The sequence below is a fragment of the Platichthys flesus genome, chromosome 21 (assembly GCF_949316205.1).
Source record: "Platichthys flesus chromosome 21, fPlaFle2.1, whole genome shotgun sequence".
Taxonomy (NCBI): Eukaryota; Metazoa; Chordata; class Actinopteri; order Pleuronectiformes; family Pleuronectidae; genus Platichthys; species Platichthys flesus.
The window spans coordinates 11,158,523-11,178,871 of NC_084965.1; the positions used below are offsets into that span (position 1 = coordinate 11,158,523).

The following is a 20,349-nucleotide window of genomic DNA, read 5'->3' on the forward strand; positions in this document are numbered from 1 at the left end:
CTGCCAGCCAATGGGATTATATAATTTCTGGCCCATCGGGGGCAGTGTTGTACAGTGAAAGAATCTTGTTTATATCACTCGATCAAAAGGCATGTTTACTAGAGAGAACCGTGTGTTACAATATAATCATACCATATATACAAATAATATAATGTACAGTACATTCTACATACAGGCTATAACTTAAATGTAGTTTATAAATAATAATATATAATATTCACACTAGAAGTATATTTGTGCATCATGGTAAATTCATCTCTGCGACAATCCTCAAATTAGATTTTTCAAACTAGGACCAGGCCACGTGGTTCTCCATCTTTTCAGTGTCTGTGCCTGTGTAGCCCCATAAAGTTCGTTTCCATGGCGATGGGGCGGGACTATGGAGGGCACAATGGCGTCCTGTCCCAGATTGGGGCCACACAGTAACTACAGTGAACAATGCAATCACAAAAGCTGGTTTGTCCTTCGTCCCCACAGCATATTTTAGCCTCTTGAAACCATTACATCAATAATCCATATCTAACCCGAATAGCCTCATAACATATTGTGGGATAATGGTCACATCACCATTATGATCCTATTTGTGGCTTTAGAAGCAAATCGTTATTAGAGCATGTTATGCAAACTAAGAACTATTTTGGTGTGTTCTCTCAAATGCATTTTTGTTCTTATAGTTTTTTTTTTGTTTTTTTTTACTGTGGAGAAGGCGTGATCCCTTCTCAGGTCCAGGCTACAAAGTGCAAGTTGCATGAGTTATGTCCTCCACTGGGTGCAGCCCAGTAGACAGAGGGTCTAGTGTGTCCACAGTGGTCGCAGCTGACCAGTTGCTGGTGAGCAGCTGACCTGACCGGACTGGGACAGACGGACCGCAGCCGCTCCGCTGCACTTTGGAATTGAACCCCAAACGGGCTCCAGCCGCGGACTCTCACGCGATTACCAGACGGAAAAAGCGAAGGAGAGAACACAGTTCAGCACCGGGGGTTTCTACAGACTGGTGTTGGGACAGGATGGTGAAGCAGCGACGCGTCAGAGCGCATTCCGGCTGCGCAGCTGTTGCGCCTCTTTGTTGCAGAAGGGGACCACTGAAGGTAAACATGCATCTTCCGCACGAAAAGGAGTGGAAACCCTATTTCACTGTGTGTTTTAATGATGCTACAGTAGTCAGTTTGCTGAGAAACATTTGAAAAAAAAATGTGAGTAGCTGAGAAGCATTGGAAACATCGAATTCTAATTTCTGTGCCGATTTGCACGTATAGTAAGAGGATAGATCTGTATATTAAACTGTGAGCGAACTCAAACAACTTTAACTAGATGCAACAACTTATAAACATGTTTCCTAGACCTCCAATCTTTCATTTGTAAGTTGAAAAGCACCTTGAAACTGGGTTTTGAAAAATGCAATATAAAGTTTATTATTATTTATTATTAATGTAAGTGAGTTTAAATCTGAGGGTGCAGGTTAAGCTATCCACAGCCTTAATATGTATATATATCCTCTGCAAAATACACCCTGTCAGAATACATCCTGTCAGAATACATCCTGTAAGAAATCAATACTAATCAACAAAAATCACTAGTTCACTCTTAGTATATGTTACATCTACAACAATCGAACCATGTCCCTGGTCAGTGGACACTGGGTGATGCTGGGGATCGGCCTCTCACCAATGGTGCCATGGACCACTCCCCCAATCCCCGCCGCTGCCTGAGCTGCTGGCACGCCGGAGCTCTTCTCTGATTGGTCCTCTCCCGCAGCTCTCTCCTCTTTTCCGTCGCCATGGAGAGAGCTCATCAGTCTGCGAGCGAGCAGAGATCGTCTATCGACACAGTGACTCCCTGCACTGTGTAATCCGACCCGTGCGTATCAAGCAGCACATCCCAGTGCTTTGCTTTCTCTCAGGTGGCTAGTGATGCTGATGTGGGGATTTTCAGACAGATCTGACTGATCACTCCAGATCAACTTAAGGGCCTTATTGCACTTCGACAACATGAAACAGATACACAAACCCTAAAATCAAATCACACTTGCACTGGTATGACAATTTGTTGCGCTTCAAGAAAAAACAGTCAGAGTGAGACCTCTTTGTGGCCTCCACCTCTCTGCAGCAGGGGCATCAGAGTGAAGGAAGAGGAAGGAGAAGGGAGGAGGAAGGACAGACAGAGAGTCAGAGCAGAGAGTGGGCGGGGGAAACGGATGAAGTAGAAAGAGGCAGAGAGAGTAGAGAGTGGAGAGGCCGCATCGTTGCACTGATGCTGAGTCACATCGCTGAGGGACCACCGAGTCTTTGGAAATAATGGAGGAGCTCGAGCACAGCTGCCCGCATCCTCGGACGGTAGGGTCGTCTGTGTAAAGCCTGTGTTTCCCTGTGTATGGCTGTCTTGTGGTGTGTACAGAGTGTGAGAGCGGCAGACAAAGAACGGGTCCTCATCCCATAACTCCCCCCCACCCCCCCCCCCCCTGTTATGAAACAGATCTCCAACAGCAAGTGGCCGAGGGAGATGCTCAGACTGCTGAGTGGACATTGTGTGCGTGTGTTGGGGCATGGACGTCCTGCTGAAAGGACAGAAATCCTCCTTCTCTCTCCTCCTCTGTTGTTCGGTCCTCCCACTTGTCTCCATCTTCTGTCCTCCCTCCATCATCTCTGTGCCCGTGCAGTCTCATCTTTGCCGCTGTCTGCCTCTCTCATGCATTTTTAGGGGGGGGGGGGGGGGGGGGGGGGGGGCTTTAATCTTTCTCATGCCAGATGTTCTCTGCTCGTCCAAGAGTCGGTTTTACAAAGCGGCCTCTAACCAGCCCTCCTAACAGGCCTGTGTGCCGCTGGTTGTTAGTGTTTAAGCTGCACCATCTGCTCTGTGCTAAATGTTTGTAAGCCCCCCCCCCCACCGTGCCCGAGGAATCAAGGAGGTGACGAGGACGCTCCCTCAGCATATTGCTGTTGTGGTTGCAGATCTAATGGCTCCAACTGCAAACGGACGGGGCAGTGTAGAGAAGATGAAGACATGCTAGCAAAATGTCTTGGCAATTTAAAAGGTCAGGGAAAGAGACATCACAAGGGGAGTCATACATATGTGGCAAATGTTAACGATCAATTCCTCCCGTCTGTTCCTCTTGCTGCTCTAACACTTTACCTGCTTTACTGATATGTGCTGCTTCTTTTGACTGACATTTACATGCATATCCATTAAAACCCACTTGTCTCCAGACCTCTTCATTTCAGCGATTCATATAATACAGTGAAAAGAAAACGATTATTGTTATAAACAAATATCTCATTCTACAAATAAGTTTGAATGATGTGGTTGTTTCATTTTTGTGGAGCATTACAGTTATTCCTTGTGTTTAGTTGACATTGGCTTTGACACAGACCTCACTGCCAAATGTGTAATAGTTACAATACTTAGTACACAAATCTACCAACATTTTTTTAGCCATTAAATATATGTTCTATGTCTTCCAACCTTATTTAAGATTATTAAATATCAAGCTTTGTTTTTATACCAAATGAAGATACAGCAGAGAGGTCACCTCTGCTGAGACCCAACAGTCCCCTCAAATTCAATCAAGCTGCACCAGATTGCTCACGCTCAAAGAGATCAGTCCCCCTAAATATGCCTGATGTTTTTCATCTAGATCCCTTAATTATCATCTGGGGAAAATATATCAATGGACAGGGTGAACACAAGACAACCCGGTGCTGTATGTTATCCTATAGCGCAGGTTTCTTTCACCATTAAAAGGTTTTAGGACAAATAAATATCCTGGAAAACTCAGCATAATGCCCAAACATCATTTTCGTGACATTCTCCTGACAAAATAGTCCGGAAAAACGTTGCAGTTGTGTGTAACGTCTAGATTCATGGGCACACACTACGTCCAGGAACTGTCGCTGTTGGACTTTATCATGTCATTTCTCAAAACAGTGATAATTCATCTCTGTTCCAAAGGTGTGGTTCCAACAACCTCTGCAAATAAAAATCTAAACCCTCCCTGTATAGCTTAACGCTAGCTGAGCTTATGTAAAGTAAGAAATCAGTGTCTGCCCTTCAGCATTTAGAGCTGACCACTGATTTGATATTTACCAAAGAATAACACCTTCCTGCGTTCCATTTCCTCGGCCTGTTTCAGACCGTGCTCATGAGACTGTCTCCGGTTTTGTTTTGTTGCTCCGAGACGATATTCCTGACGTAATTTGCCCCGGAGACTGGATCTCTTTCCCTTTTTTCCTCCTCCTCTTACACCCCCACGTCTTTCTGCTCCGTACTGACTCCTAACTGTGTTTTATTGGTGTGAATGAGATTCATCTTAGTATTCCCTGCAGTCAACAGATGGCACACGGAAACACATTTCCTGTCAGGCTCACACTGCAGCACTTTAACCTTGAGCTGGTGCTAACAGTGTCGTCCTTCTTATCTCCAATGTCCTCTCTGGCTCTGTCATTTCTTTTTCTTTGTGTCCCGCCGTCTCTCATCATTCCTCCATCTGCCTGGTCCAAGATTTAATTATCTAAATATTATAATTGTTTACCCTCTGATCAATTCACCGCGAGGTCACCTACATTCTGGCCACATGATTCGTATTCTTCTCCTTGTATTTGAGTTATGCCTGTGAGGCCTTTGACAACAGATCCATAACTCTGTCCTTACTGTCTGTCACACAATACACCCACGCACACTCACACACACACACACACACAGTCCATGATCAATAACACTGAGTGCAGCACTGAATTCATTCGGCCCAACATGGAGCCGGCATCATCTGTGGTCAGTAACTTAATGGAGGATACTGTATCTGAAATGAGGCTGGAAACAGAAGCCTGCCACTCACTGGGATGGGCATGCATGTTTCTTTTGAACAAATACAAAAAAAATGTTTATTAATGTATATGTAATTTAATGCAATAACAATATTTGTAATTTAGATGTTGTAAAAGCCTTTGGGAAAACCTCATCGCCGTCATTTTCAGGAATTTGGTCTGTACTTGTATCTAAATCTCAGGGTCTGTCTGTTCTCCTTTGTCCCAGACGCTGACCGAGCCGGCCATCTTTGCCAGGGAGGCCAGTTGTGACTGCCGCGCCCCTCATGAGAAACTCACCATTACCCAGGCCCGCCGAGGGACCCCAGGTTGACCTCTTCTCTTTCATGCTCATATTCAATACAATACTCACATGAATTCTTCCTTCCTGGAAATACGTACGTCTCAAAAACCACTGCTGCTTTACTGCATCTGCAGAGTTATACAGCTCCTTCCTCTATAGTTTCTACTGTCTTTATCAAAGAAGGATTATTAATACTTGCAAATTGTGTAAATCTAGCTATTTATAAGTTCATAATAAAACCTATGCAGAAACTGGGAGAACATGTAAACTCCACACAGAAAGACCTGCGTGCTGTGAATAATAATATCAGTATAATTAAAAAAGCCCTTATGGTCCATTGTGATGCACAAACCCAATAACCACCTGTAATCTCCTGGATAGAGAGTTGATACATTCCAATGAATATCATTAACTTGGTACAGAATGTTGTCAATACACTATAAGATGTGCCAAAAGTTGGATAAGCATTTTTTAGACGCAATATTTTGCATATGTCAAAGAAATCTGTATGAAAGGATTAAGTTTTGCTTTCTTGTGTTTTCAGTGGACCGACCGGTCAGAGTCTACGCAGACGGCATCTTCGACCTGTTCCACTCTGGACATGCTCGTGCCCTCATGCAGGCCAAGAACCTCTTCCCCAACACTTACCTTATAGTCGGAGGTAAGACAGACCGAATGAAGAACAAATGCAAACACGCACATAATGAAATGCCAAAGTAAAAAAAGAACCCATTTGTCTAACTGGTGTGATTTCAATGTGTTTTGTGGGGCTTCCTTTCTCGTGTGTTTGGAACAGTGTGCAGTGATGAGCTGACTCATAAGTACAAGGGCTTCACCGTCATGACGGAGCACGAACGGTATGAAGCGCTGAGACACTGCCGCTACGTGGACGAGGTTTTGAGAGACGCCCCCTGGACTCTCACCCCCGAGTTCCTGGAGAAACACAAGGTACCACCAAATCCCATATTGTGTATGTTCACTGACATGTTTGAGACCGACTGTGTGTTCACCCGGGTCTCGATTTAACCTCATGTCAGTTTTATGCAACATTCCTCGCTCCTGTGATTGTTTCCCAGATCGACTTTGTGGCTCATGACGATATCCCATACTCCTCAGCAGGAAGCGAGGATGTTTATAAACACATCAAGGAGGCAGGTCAGTGCTCCAGAAAGTTGAGGCTGTGACAACTCCGCAGGTTTCTCCTATCAGTTTTCAAACTGTGTGTGTCTGTGTGTGCGTGTTGTGTAAACCAGGGATGTTCGTGCCGACACAGAGGACAGAGGGAATCTCAACGTCCGACATAATCACCAGGATTGTCCGAGACTACGACGTCTACGCCCGACGAAACCTCCAACGTGGCTACACGGCCAAGGAGCTCAACGTCAGCTACATCAACGTACAGTCACTGATCAATCCTACATGCAACCATTACGTTGTATACTGAACATCACAATGAAACATTCAGTTAAATGAGTCACCCACATATGTACTTTTTTTGATTGAATTTGAAGAAAATATTTCTGTCTAACTTTTATAATTGTCTTTGACACTGACAACCAATCATTTCATTAAATTTTTTCCTGAGCTTTAGACAAACATCAGCTCGTCTCCATAGACAATTAAATATATTTTTTTTGTTTATATCATATCATTTTAGATCATAGCACCATCTAGTGTTATATGATAAAATTATGTGATTAAAAAAAAGAATAAGAGAAATCATATCAAGCTTATGAGTTTTTCAGGATTATGTTGGCGTCATTATTTAGATTTGCAACTCAAAGGAAACGTGTTTCTTTTCCAAAACATTACATGAAATGTGCAGTGAAACACCAGCCAGTCCCCAACAGGTTTAACTGAGTCAGGATGCAGTGAAAACATTCCTTCAAGAGATTCAACTTTATATGTTTCCTCCCCATTTGATCCGCTCAGGAGAAAAAGTACCGGCTGCAGAACCAGGTGGATCGCATGAAGGAGAAGGTTCGCACCGTCGAGGAGAAGAGCAAACACTTTGTGTACCGTGTGGAGGAGAAGAGCAACGACCTCATCCAGAAGTGGGAGGAGAAGTCCAGGGAATTCATCGGTAACTTCTTAGAACTTTTTGGACCAGATGGAACTTGGGTAAATAACTCTACCAAGGCCACGCTCATCCTCATCATCATCATCACCATATAGACTGTTATCACTGTGAATATATTGACTCAATCCCACCCTCACCCCGAGTAGTAACAGTCCTTTTTCCCTCGCTAGAAACAGGTGTTCCAGGAACGCAGTGGCCGAATGCTGTCCTACGCTCTGTCCCCCAGGGAGTCGCCCTGCAGCAGCCCCACCCGCGAACTGTCCCCCCTTCGCTCCCCCTCGCCCCCGTCCCCCCCCTTGCGCTGGCTCAGCGCCCGGCCCTCGCCCCCGACCTCCCCGAAAGGAGCGTCGGCGTCCGCGAGCAGCATGAGTGAAGGGGATGAAGATGAGAAGTAGATGGACTGCTGAACACACTCCCATGCACACGCAACACTTCACTCCTGAGAACTGCTCACACACAAACACAACACAGACACACACACACAGTAACCCACAAACACAAACACGTCTATACGCTACACTAGAAACACTGGCTGCACAGGGTGGTCATGGGAGATGTGGTTCTGAACTGCAGAGCCAAGAAGCCATCACTATCTCTGTTGTCTGGGCAAACAAGGAGAGAGAAGGAAGACGAAGGAGGAAGGATCATAGGATATATGTACACACATATCAAGGCCCAGAATCCTTTGCAGCATCTTTTGAAGAGGATTTGCTTCGGATTGGCCAGCACTGATGGAGACAAACAATGGCCTGCTCATAATATCCCTTCACTGCTTTTGTCATGTTCTGTTTAGTTTAGTGTTTTCTTAGGAAGACGCAGAGGCAGACGTCTTGTGTAGCTGCTGTGATCACCGGATGTGAAAAGGCACAAAGTTACACAATCTCTGTGTCTGACATACGGGCGAACAGGTCTCGTGAAGTGACGGGAACTGGATTCATACATCACTGTGTAACTTTGTGCTCCTAGAACTCGGAGTTTAGGGATTCTTGAAAATATTGAGGCAGCCGCTACGATAGCAGAGAGGCGGAGAACCTGTTGACACACAGACACATAGTTAGTGCTTGTTTGCAGCATCTCACGCGGTGGCTGAGACGTCTCACACAAGCACATTAAGGGGAAAAGCCACAACACAAATATGAAAGCCACACAAAGGAAGTGAGCGACAACAGATGGTGACAATGACACAAGCGGAGTTACTTCACACGGTCAAGTCGGCGCTTGTCTGCCGCCGCTTGAAATGAGATCTGAGGAGTTAAGGTTCAGGTGTTTGACTTTTTGTCCCAGTTGTGATTTCTGCTCATGTGATCGTGTGATATACGTCTCGGCCACCGTGACTTTATCATAAATGCCGGGTAAAAGAACTTGTGGATTTTATGTAATGTAACAAAAGTGATTCACAATATTAAATTCCCTTGATTTATTTATTCCCACGCAGCAATATGGATCAGTGAACTGCACCTAACCTGTGAAATGCCTGTTAGTTAGTCTCACTGGGTTGTGATCAGGCAGAAGAAACAGTAGCTTCTTGAATGTAAACAGTCATTGAGACCACACACAGAAAGAGTAAGTAGAATCTCATTCCCACTCACACGCTTCCCTCGGCACCACAGCCACTCACACTCATCCTGAATTGCAGTGACTTCATAGAGACATACTCGTTCTCCATGGTATTTTTTGGACAATTTTCCATCTTGTAGCCGTTCAATGTTTAGCAGGCATTTCGTCGCTCTTTGGAATATGATGTCAGCTGTGAAATAAAAACTGGCGTACCTGGAGAAGCAGCCCTTTCTCCGGAACTCTGACAATACTTGAAATATTCAATATTTGAAGCCCTCCAGGTGAACGGAAGCTGGAGCCTCGCCCCGAGTGTTTTTCTTTTGCTGTATGAACGACCCCTTATACTCTGGTCTGTATCAGAGCAGACTTCTCCTCCTCCTTAACAATACAATACAATACCCTCATGCAATGTAGAGAACTTACTGTCCTGTACGCACTACATGTTAATCTGCACTATATGTACAAAACTTTGAGAATGTGTCTTTTTTTATCTTTCAAATTTTAATGTTCAAGCAGCTTGATATGTAAATAAAACAAAAGCATACAACTGCATGACAGTATTGCAGTATTTGCTCTTTTTTAAGATGACACAAGGTAAAGTAGAAGTACTGCAGTACTACGCCTCTGCCAACCAGTGCAGTTTCAGTCCACACACACATGGCACATGTTCTTTAGTCTTACTGACTCTTCACAGTACAGATTTGCAAAACAACCGTTCACACTTGGAGGGGAAATTAGGGTTTCAAGGAATTTGGAACTCAGAATCGAGGAAACTGGGATCGAACTGCCGATCTTCTGGTTAGTGGACGACCCCCACATACTTGAGGTTACCGTGACCTGAGATCTCTGAAATCGAATAGGTTCATCTTTTGGTCCAAGTGACGACTGGTCAACATCTGAAGAAATCCCCAAAAGGCAGACTTGAGATATATTAATCAAGAGGCCAAAGAGACCTAAACCTTTGACCACCAAATTTAAATCAGTTCATCCGTGAGTCTTAGTGAACATTTCTGTCAAATTTGAAAGGACTTACGCTTTCAACAAGACCAAAGAAGGGTTTTTCGAGGTCACAATGATCTGGACTTTTGACCAGATGTTCCTGATATATCACGTTCATGAGAACATGAGGTCACCTTGACCTTTGACAAACAAACTTCCACCAGTTCATCTTGAGGTCCAAATGAATGTCGGCACCAAATTTGCAATAACTCCCTCCAGGTGTTCTGGAGATATCGTGTTCACAATGGGACGTATGGACTGACAGACGGCTGGTAAACAAGACGCCTCTGGCCGTCGCTGACACATAAAAAAAAAACTCACAGATTACACACAACAGCGATTTTCTTTATTGTCGGGTTTGACAGTAGGAATTGTAAGTTGTAATCATGCTGAAACACATTGTTAGTCTGCTCTTACACCTTGTTCGTCATTTTGTTGATGTTGCAATATTTGCACGTCTTTGCATGATTGCCTCCGCACTGAGGAGCTCATGCAAAAACACTAACAATATTTTGAGCCGGGAGGTATAGTAGGACTGAAAACAGAGCGATCACTCCACACTGGCTGCATATACAGTGTTGACATTATTCTTATTTATATATATGTATATAAACAATATTTTCTATTACCGTATCGGTACAGACGGTCTTTCTTACGGTTGTCAACGACTGAAGCTGGAAGATTGTCCTTATAATGGCGACCACACATTGCAGGCGGTGAACTGAGGGCTTTGAATGAACGAGGGCGGCCGTCTCTAACCTATCGAACAACACTTCCTCTACAGCGGGTCGGACACCGAGCGTCGCTCAGTGAGACTGGCAGGTTTACAAAGGCATTGGCACTGATGGAATTACAGTGTGGCAGAACAGCGAAGGAGCTAGAGAGTGAGGAAACGGTCCATAGCGAAGAGTCGCTCAAAAGTCTTCATCTAAAATCCTGTCTTTTCAGATGGGATGCATGGAGCTGAAGGAGACGAGAAAAGAGAGTCACTTAAAACAACATTGGGTTTTGACAAATGCGTTCAGGTTTGGGTCAAGCTGAATTTAAGCTATCTAATTCTATTTAGCTTTAAAAGATGAGAGTTCAAACCTGGGATCTGATCTAATCCTAATAAAAATCTTGACATACATTTGAATTTATAGCATTTAAAAGAAAATATATTTCTTATCGAAGTGCACTCGTACAGTTCCTGATAATGATTCTCATGACTTGTGATTGGATGTTACGTTTCAGTACCGACAGATGCTTCAGCGGTCGAGAGCTCAGCTCCTCGAGCCGCATTCTCTTCAGTTCTGTCTAACTTACTATAGAGTAGAAATAACCAAAAAAGCAATCAATAAAAACTGATAAGTTATCATAAAAAAAGTAATCCTGTTCCAATATCAAAGATTGAAGGTCCAAAAAAAACTTGCGCGAATAAATAAAAACCGGTCACTGATGAATTTCTTCTGCATTTTAGCTGAATTCCTCTAGATCATTCTCACTCTTTGATTATAAAACAAAAGTACGTTTAAAAAAAAAGCTTTGTTTAAACTCATTCAAAGAAACCATTAGGATTAGTAATACTACATGTGAAACACAAGGCGGACTGCACTAAGCGTTGTTAAGTCCAAGCTGAGGTTGTGTATACAGGTCTGGAATGTTTGCAGGAGGAAATGCAGTGAGGATGAATGTAATGCATTATCCCATGTTATCGTTTCTTATGAGATGCATCAGGTCCGTTCCTCTCTTCTCTGAGGATTCATTCAATTCATCATGCTGGTGCTGCTGAAGCTACTTGACAGTCAAAGTTGGGGTGGCGGCGTTTCAGGAGCATCCCGGCGGTTTGCACTGTTCATCATCAGCAGGTGTTAAATCAAGGTGCAGTTCGCTCCTGTGCAAGCAGGGTCAGTATTGCTGATTAACATTATTGGTGGGTGGTTGAATAGCATCTGGGAGTTGAGTAGTAACAAGATAAAAATACAGTCACTCCTACTACTGTCTTTAAAAAGTCATTTTATGTTGTTTGTTTCTAGAAGTAAGGCTTTCTCTCAGTGACATTAAATAAAAATCCTGACCACTAGATCTTTAAAAATAAGGTGGACGCCTGTTCCAATGCTTCCTAAACTAAAATTAAATAGAGTGCAATCAAAAGAAGACTATGCAAATGACACACTGGCCTGAGTGTGCATTGAGTTAAAAGCATAATTGAACCTCCCTCCTTTTCCTGGGTGAACCGAAACTCGAACCCCCTGACTCCACTTGTGTTTGAGTGGGAGACGCAGATCAGCAGTGCTCGGCCCGTTCAGCCACGCCAAGCAGCGGCCTGGTCAGCAAAGCCGACTATGTGGGAGAGACAGGGAGCGATAACAGTGATGCAGGGAATTTAGGTTGAAGTAATGGTCACAGTCTAACCCCATTTAGAAATAAACACATATATGTTCTTTATAAATGGGATTAAACAGCGTGGAGCCATAATTTGGAAGAAGCTGATTTTAAACTCCTACTCTGGTGAAGCTCATTGCCTTTGGGTACAGATTTAAGTCGAGGTCTTCCATCTTTTACAAAGATTCAACCACTGGAATGTAAAAGCCAGTCTGATCCGAGACCCAGCTTTTTACCCAAGGGCAACATTTCATCGCACATGCTGGAGGCAGAATGCAGAGGGCTGGGCTAGCGGGCGGGGCGGAGTTATCTATTGGCTTTGTATTTGGACTTGCTGGCATCGCGTGGCTCCTTGCTGGGGTTGCTCCAGTCGTCGGCCTCGGGGCTGGTCTTGTAGTGCCGCCACGCTGACTTGTTGAAGACGGGCAGGCGCTCGAAGGACTCACTGGACAGCGCCTTTAAATGGAGGAACACGACAGCCAATGAGAAGTCATTTAATGAATAAGCATATCTCCCAGAACTACTTCTTATCATGTATCATGTCTTGCGGACTGAGAAAACTCATTCCAACCTTTGCCCTATGTGACTTTCTTATTTTACCTTCAGATAGATGACGGCATCTGTGCCAACGCCCTCCATGGAGTAGAGCTTCAGATCCCCCTGGAAATATCGGGCGTAGAGCCTCGAAATGGGCAGACCGTAGCCAAAGCCAGCCTGGACAGGGGAGGAAAAGAAGAGGAAGAGTTCAATTTTCCCCAGTTGTCATCTTGTATGAGCTGAAATGGTCACCGGGGTCAATGTTGGTTTGATTTTATGTGAGGGTGTACCAGGGGAACAGCTCCTGGCTCCAGGCTGGGCGTCGGGGCAGTGGAGTACATGTAGTTAAACAGACGGTCTATCTTCCTGAGAGGAACTCCTCCTCCACTGTCACTGATCTGAGGAACAGAAAAACCAGAAAAACACACCGTTTAAACATCACAACATGCTTTGCACGAGGAGGTCCTGCATTCATTAGTGTCTGATTTACCTTTACGGATAGATCCTCTTTACCCAGAGTGACTTTTGCCTTAACAGGCGGTAATCCCTCTTTGCTGTCCTCGTGGAGCTCCACGGTGGCTCTCATCGAGTTCTGCAAACGCCGACAGATTGAATTAACCCAGCTCAGCACCGGTCCTCATAGAATTATAGTCACATTACAGTTTAATTACATTTAAAGAGCGCTGAACTGGTTAGGTTAACGGCACTCGATGCTGCACGGCTCACCTTGAACAGCTCGAACAGCATGTGGAACAGATGAGAGGGAACGTACACGGCCTGGATGGGCTTATTAGGGGCCTTCACTGGAGGAAAAGAATACGAGGGGTGTGAGAGGGCAAAACACACACAAACACACACACACACACTAACACACACACACACACTAACACACACACACACACACACACACACACACACACACACACACACACACACACACACACACACACACACACACACACACACACACACACACACACACACACACACACACACACACACACACACACACACACACACACACACACACACACACACACACACACACACAAACACACAAACACACAAATACACGCATACACGCATACAAGAAAAAACTAGTCTTTTGAAGTTTATGAGACGGCACACATTGTAATCATTACAGGAGTAAACTTGGAGTTCCACCCACAAGCTCTACCTAGCCTCTCTATCATGGTGTAATAGCTGTGGGACAGATTACAGGGAGATATGGTTAAACTCAGAGGATTTTAGCATGAAAGTAAACGCTTGTTTCTTACTGTTGAACTCTTCGATCTTGAGCTCAGGAGCAGCCAGGTAGTACTTCTCACACAGCATTTTGGCTGTGTCGTAGGCATCTGATAGAAGAGAGCGAAACAACGTGAGTCAGGGCAGAACAAGCCGAGATATGTCCACTGTTTACATCTAGATTCCTCTTTTAGCTTCCGTTCATTCCCGGGTCATTGAGAGTGCGGCTACTGAAAAACACTATCACTGTGTAACCAAGCCGCTCAGCAGAGAGATGTTCATGGATTTATGTTGGATTTATGACACTGCTGAGAATGTTATAATAAACATGGCTAACTATGTTTCCCATAAGACCTTTGCAATTATCTTAACTCAAATAACGAAATATCCCCACCGATGAAATTTACACATATTGGCTGCAGCTCAAACTGACTTGATTGTTTCAGCATTGTTTGCAAATATAACATTTTATATTACATTTTTTTGAATTATACGGCACTTTTCAAAATACTGATACAAAGCTAGAAATAACATTATAAACATTTCAGGACTAATGCCAATAAGATCAGGGAATAAATTACGACAGAAATTAAATATTAAAATACTTAATTTGAACAATTAAAGATAAAGTAATAAAACCGACAATGAATGCAGGTAATAGAATGGTGTTGATAATGTAAGCCGATAACATATAGTCCAAGAATAAAAAGATAAATATAAAGAATGTAATAAAATATGTATATCAAAATAAATATACAATGATAAAACAAGAGTACTTATAAAGACATGATAAGAGCAAGTATATACATGATAATACATAAATAAATACATATACGACAGTCAAAGGCTGAATACTGTTTAATGTGTTACAGTGGACAAACTCACCACTGACGACTTCAGCCACACTGCAGTTGGGGTCGATACTGCCGATGTGTTTTGGATGAGCGGGGTTGGTATCATTCCCAAACAGCAGGGCTGAACATAAACACACGGAAATAAAAGGTCAGCTGCAGAGACGGGTCGTGGAGAAGAAAAAAGGCTAGCGGCTGGTGAGACGTTCTTCAGGACTCACTGTGCTGGTTGATGAGCATGCGGAACGAGATGCGGTTGGTGTAAAAGCGGTCGAGGAAATACTGGATGTTGCTGCTGACGAAGGGGTCGAAGCCGAACTTCTCCTTGTACTCGATGACTCCCTGCGCCATAGTGGGAACCACGTCGTTGTGACGGTTACGGATCTCGATCAGGAGCTCCAGGAAGCTAAAGATAGGAGATCAAAATTCATCAATTAGTTAACAAAACAATCAATGTTCGATATTCTAACACTGCTTTACAACTAGCACTGGATTATGGACATTTTGCTGAAACTACCCAGATATGTGATAACGCTTATGTCTGAGTTAGTTCCTACAGACATTTTCGGGAACTAACTTTTCCTTCCAGCCTGGTGAAATGCCTCCTGCTGCTCTACCCAGACGCCCCTTCCTGAACTCTCCTGCTACATACTTCAAATTCGACAAACTCAGGTAAATGTACAGACCCAATTTTCCAACGGCTTTAGATCGACTGTGAGGGAATTTACAAATAATAGTGCACGATAAGAAATCACCAGGAAAAACATTACATCATCTTTCTATAAAGGGATCAGTTCCTGTCTGAAAATGCGGGAGAGGATAAATACGACTCATAATGAACATTTATTTTTAACTGTTCATTGAACCCTTGCTGCTCTTTCCTGTGTAGAGTTTACCATTTCAAAATATTTGAATTTCTTTTTTAATTCCTTGTTTGGACGAGTATCCAGCTTAAGATCACTGTTTTCTAAACAGACTTATTCCAAATCCTGCCTTCGTTCCTCAGCCATGTGTGGCTGTTAATCACACTGTGTTGTTATAGGATAAATATACAGCATTACCTGTGCAGTCAGCAGAGATCTGTGTGTACTAAGGGGATAAGCTGCAGTGGATGAGGGACATGTAGACAATATGCCAGTGTACAACAGCTGGTTGTACCTATGTGATATACAGTACATGATATACAGTGTTTTCTTTAAATCATTCATCATCATTAATCACTCACTCATTCAGAGCGTGAGGGTCCTCTGCTTTTCGATTCTCGTAATCCAGCAACTCCACAAAACTCTGCATGTACCTGATAGGGAGATAAAGAGGTCAAAGGGCGACGTTAACAAAGGCTTCTTATCACAGACTCTGTTATAAACTTTATTATCTGGGAGCCTTACAAAGAACATAATATAACTGAAAGAGGTGTCTCACCACTTCTGCACCAGCCTGACGGAGGGCTGGCCCACCAGCTTGTCAGGCAGCAGGTTGACTTCTCTCATGGTGTTGGCCAGGCGCACGGGCAGCTCCTTGCGCAGGAACATGTAGGAGGTTTTCTCACATGCATTGTTCCGGCCTGAGAGAGAGAGAGAAGGACGAGAAACACAATATTTTAAGAAGTTTCTGGTAGTTTTCTGTTTTATGGGATGCAGCTTGATTGAATTGGACTGCCGGGCCTTGGCGGAGGTGTGGGCTCTACTGAGTGCCACTCTAGTTTGTCATATGAAATCTACCATTCATGCCAGGCAGCTGGAGGCTGTGGTGGGTGTCGATATCCAACCTTTAACATGACACCTTAAACTTTACTATCTGCAGAAACTAAAAGACTCTGCACCAACATCTGCCAGAGGGGGAGTCGTGGAAAGGTTAGAGGGATTTGTGTTTCTACATCCAAACAGGAAAAACTCAATTAAACTGATAAAATCTTAAATGGTTTTCTTGAAACTAACTAATTGAATGCCAGCGTGGCCTTTTTAACATCCTTTTACTCCACTTAATGTAATTGACAGTGTGCAACATGCTCCGGTCTCGTGCTTCCCTCTCACACAGATGCACGTGCAGCCTATAAAACCTCAGCAGAGAACCACTGAACACTGTGGACGTCTGTGGGGAGAAGCAGTTCAGGTTCTTATATTCAAAAAGCGACATAATGGTAAAGTCTCAGGCTGCACAAAGGAACAATTGTGTTTTTAGGGTAGAGGAAACCCTTTGTGCTGATGTTTGTGATCCACCTCGAGACTCCCACACAGAGGAGACAGTAAGATATGTGAACCTGTGTTATTGTATCATAGGGGTGAAAGAACTCGATGATCAGGCAGAACGACAGGAAGCCTCCTTTCACCTCAGCTCAAAGGAAAAACTTTCACCTGATTCAGCAAATGGAGAGGGAGGCCTAGTAAATTATAAAACCGGGAAGTGAAAACAGCAAACACTGACTCAGCCCTGGAATCACACACTCCTGGGAAGAAGGCCCATTTGTTCCCCTTTTCTAACACACCAGTATCTTTTTAATATATATTTAGAGAAATGTGTATATCATGTACATATTCTGTGTATTTACTTTTCTTATGATTTTATTGCCCAGTGGTAATTCTATTTTATACTTTCACATATAGCTTGTCTACCTGGTTATTGACTATCTGCTGCTGTAAGAATTAGGGAAGTTCCCTGGTGAGTTTAGGTTTATCTTATTTTATCAATTCCCACTGAAAGGTTAATGGTTGAGTCAATGGTTAATGATACCAGCATTAAAAAAAATGGCACTGACAAGCAAAGAAGAACTGATCTCCGCTGGTAAACAGTTAACAGCTATTTAAAAGTAATCGTTGTGTTTTTCCTACATGATTCACTTGATGAAAGGATGAGACATGTCAGAGAAGAGTGTTTAAGTGTTTGTGAAAGTTGGTTCTAGTGAATTTAAATGTGGTTTATCACACAAATAGGGTCATCAGGTCTTTGGTGGAGGAAGGTAGTTCTGGTTTTAAATGCCCTGGTTTCAGACTTGGTTCTCTGCATCGGCCGATACGCAATTACAGATATTGAAATCGGTATCGGGAAGTGAACATTCTCTATCGAGGCATCTCAAGTGCAGCCATCACTTCCTGTGTTTACTCTCACGTCCAATCCCCAGCTGTGAGAGCAAATTGTGTAAGAGAGACGGACGACTGTGTTAATCAGAAGATGGATTAGGACAAAGGCCTTGAGTTCAGCTGCTGAATTAGTAACTGTGGTGTTGCACTGTCAGGTCTCTTGTCCGCCTGCCACAGTTGGTGACTCAACAAATGTGTGCACACCCAGAAAACATGAGCGTTCAGGTTACTTCTGAGAACCACACCGATCAAGGCACATGGATTCCTGTTGTTGAGCGATGAAGAAATGGGGAAGTTTAAGCTGGGTTCACCCTCCACACATGCAGGACCTGGCTGCATCCACACACACACACACACACACACACACACACACACACACACACACACACACACACACACACACACACACACACACACACACACACACACACACACACACACACACACACTCCAACACACACACACACTCCAACACACACACACACTCCAACACACACACACACACACACACACACACACACACACACACACACACACACACACACACACACACACACACACACACACACACACACACACACACACACACACACACACACACACACACACACACACACACACACACACACACACACACACACACACGGCTGTCATCCATCCACTGTGTGTGTGTGTGTGTGTGTGTGTGCTGTCATGGCTGAAAGTAAACCCCACAGTGAAAAGGGCAGATCTGACCCGCAGAAAGCGTAAGGTGTCATGGCAGCTGGCAGCACAAGACGTGCAACTCTATTAATAAACACAGTGACACATCAAATCCAGAGCAGAGACTCTCAAGAGGAACAACAGGGTAAACAACACACTTGTTTGCATCGGGAGGACACTCACCGAAATCCAGGAACTGCTTGATGGAGAGCGGGGACGGAGAGAACCGGGAGTAGTACTCGATTTTGGGGTGGGCGTTTTTCAGCAGGGACGCGAAGACCCTCATTTTGTAAAGTGTGCAGGTGACGTGTTCCGGTTCAGCTGCGAGAAAGACCCTTGGGAGGAGGAAGAGAAGGAAACACGCGACACGGCCGCTTCATCCCCGGTGTTGTTGACTGGCGCACACGCAGACAGGGCTCCTCTCCCGGCGGCGTCCACATGTGTCCCAAACCCGCGGGGCTCCGGCAGGACACCACACGACGATGGACAAACGTCCATAAGGTTACATGACACGGTGAGGACACTGTGGACTCAGCCGCTACTTCGTTTTCATCCCTGGACTTTCAGTTCTGCTCAGCACCCGGGGAGCCTGCGGGGAGAAAACACACACACACACACACTTCCGGTTAACGTGTTTCAAATTAAGACGCCGCCCGTCAAATTTAGCCGAGCTGATGTGTTAGCACTTTCTAATGATGAGACTTTACAGTGTTTTCTAGCTGTTTAAGTCAAACCAGTAGATTCACATAAATAACTTATTTTTGCACAGATCGATTGTAATCCATTATGCAAAATGTAACAGAGAGACATAACAACTATAAAAAGCATACAAATAAAACAGAGATAAACACAACTAAATGGTTCAAAACAACCACAAAGACACAAAAAAGACTGAGTTTATCACCCATGATAGAAAAGGAGGAGAGCTTCATTTGTGCAAAAAGTTGTAAATTTTTTGCAGAAGATTTACCACTATTGTATACAATCCTATTGCATGAGTCCATGTCATCTGTATTTTAATAACAAATATTTTTAAATAAATAAACATTTAGAACTGTGTCCTTCACATACCTTATAATTGTTTTATTATTTATACTTTTAAATAACATATCAAACAAAAAACAGCAAATGTTGCTTAGAGAGTGCCGTTGCATTCGAAACAACGCGTTTTATTTTTGAAAGATTTCCTCCAGGTTTCCGGTGTGTCTGGACTAACCTGACATCATTGGACAACACGTAGATTCAAAGTCTCCACTCAACCGCACTTGGCACAGGCCTGTTGATGCTCCGCGGGGATTGGTCCAAAAAACGGAAGTGAGCCACAGCAGCAACCCGATTAGTCGATAGGCCTGTCAATCATCGTGGTTTAGCTTGACTTGTTTACATGCAGCTGGTCAATGACACACTGAGTTATATAAATGTAACAAGTACAAACACACACACAGAATACTGCATATTGCAATAGGTAGTAACAAATATTTTTATACTTTCTTTTATTATTTGATGTGAATGTTTTCACTGTGGATTAAAACACTGTGTCAGGCATCTGCTGCAGTTCATTACAATTAGGCTCCACTCACATTTTAGTTTCTACCGCCACCTAGCGGCAGAAGTTTGAGAATATGCATTTTCAGATGGACAACTGTGATCGTCATATTCCAGAGGTTTAAACACAGACAATCAGATGTGCGATAGATTTAGTTTTATATAATAATTGCATTTTATTTCACAGAGAAGTTGGCAGAAAGGGCTGAGTAATTAAATATGGATTAAACTTTAATTCATGTCCTATTGGATATGCTACTCTATTTTATTACTATTACACCTGGAGTGTTCC

At 43.6% G+C, this 20,349-nt stretch overlaps 2 protein-coding genes across 4 annotated transcripts; one reads left to right on the top strand and one right to left on the bottom strand.

The window, feature by feature from the left end:
• Positions 1–845: 845 nt before the first annotated feature.
• On the top strand, positions 846–9,289 carry LOC133932634 (choline-phosphate cytidylyltransferase B-like). 3 transcript variants are annotated; one of them, XM_062379406.1, is made up of 8 exons: positions 846–1,088; positions 5,026–5,125; positions 5,645–5,761; positions 5,897–6,048; positions 6,177–6,255; positions 6,354–6,496; positions 7,033–7,221; positions 7,351–9,289. In XM_062379406.1, exons 1-8 carry the CDS (start codon positions 1,008–1,010, stop codon positions 7,573–7,575), a joined length of 1,086 nt encoding a protein of 361 aa, XP_062235390.1. In that variant the 5' UTR covers positions 846–1,007; the 3' UTR covers positions 7,576–9,289. The 3 variants fall into 3 exon arrangements, with proteins under 3 accessions (XP_062235390.1, XP_062235391.1, XP_062235392.1); XM_062379407.1 differs by having other exon boundaries at positions 7,357–9,289; XM_062379408.1 differs by lacking the exon at positions 846–1,088 and adding an exon at positions 2,173–2,333.
• Positions 9,290–10,060: 771 nt separating this feature from the next.
• On the bottom strand, positions 10,061–19,120 carry pdk3a (pyruvate dehydrogenase kinase, isozyme 3a). The gene is made up of 12 exons (XM_062379405.1): positions 18,696–19,120; positions 16,156–16,297; positions 15,959–16,030; positions 14,955–15,139; positions 14,768–14,857; positions 13,915–13,992; positions 13,364–13,440; positions 13,128–13,229; positions 12,928–13,035; positions 12,701–12,814; positions 12,436–12,556; positions 10,061–10,699 (listed from the first exon to the last, which is right to left on the bottom strand). The coding sequence occupies exons 1-12, from the start codon at positions 18,796–18,798 to the stop codon at positions 10,665–10,667; spliced, it is 1,227 nt and encodes a 408-aa protein (XP_062235389.1). The 5' UTR covers positions 18,799–19,120; the 3' UTR covers positions 10,061–10,664.
• Between the last annotated feature and the right edge of the window lie 1,229 nt (positions 19,121–20,349).

What these genes read in the sequence shown, in the direction of transcription:
- pdk3a (XM_062379405.1), bottom strand. Translation starts at nt 18,798, where the DNA reads ATGAGGGTCTTCGCGTCCCTGCTGAAAAACGCCCACCCCAAAATCGAG. An exon ending in GACCCTCACGCTCTGAATGA is followed by an intron (nt 15,140 to 15,958) that starts GTGAGTGATTAA and finishes TCCTATCTTTAG; the next exon opens with CTTCCTGGAGCTCCTGATCG. An exon ending in AGCCAGGAGCTGTTCCCCTG is followed by an intron (nt 12,815 to 12,927) that starts GTACACCCTCAC and finishes TCCCCTGTCCAG; the next exon opens with GCTGGCTTTGGCTACGGTCT.
- LOC133932634 (XM_062379406.1), top strand. Translation starts at nt 1,008, where the DNA reads ATGGTGAAGCAGCGACGCGTCAGAGCGCATTCCGGCTGCGCAGCTGTT. An exon ending in GGCCCGCCGAGGGACCCCAG is followed by an intron (nt 5,126 to 5,644) that starts GTTGACCTCTTC and finishes TTGTGTTTTCAG; the next exon opens with TGGACCGACCGGTCAGAGTC. An exon ending in CACTTACCTTATAGTCGGAG is followed by an intron (nt 5,762 to 5,896) that starts GTAAGACAGACC and finishes TGTTTGGAACAG; the next exon opens with TGTGCAGTGATGAGCTGACT.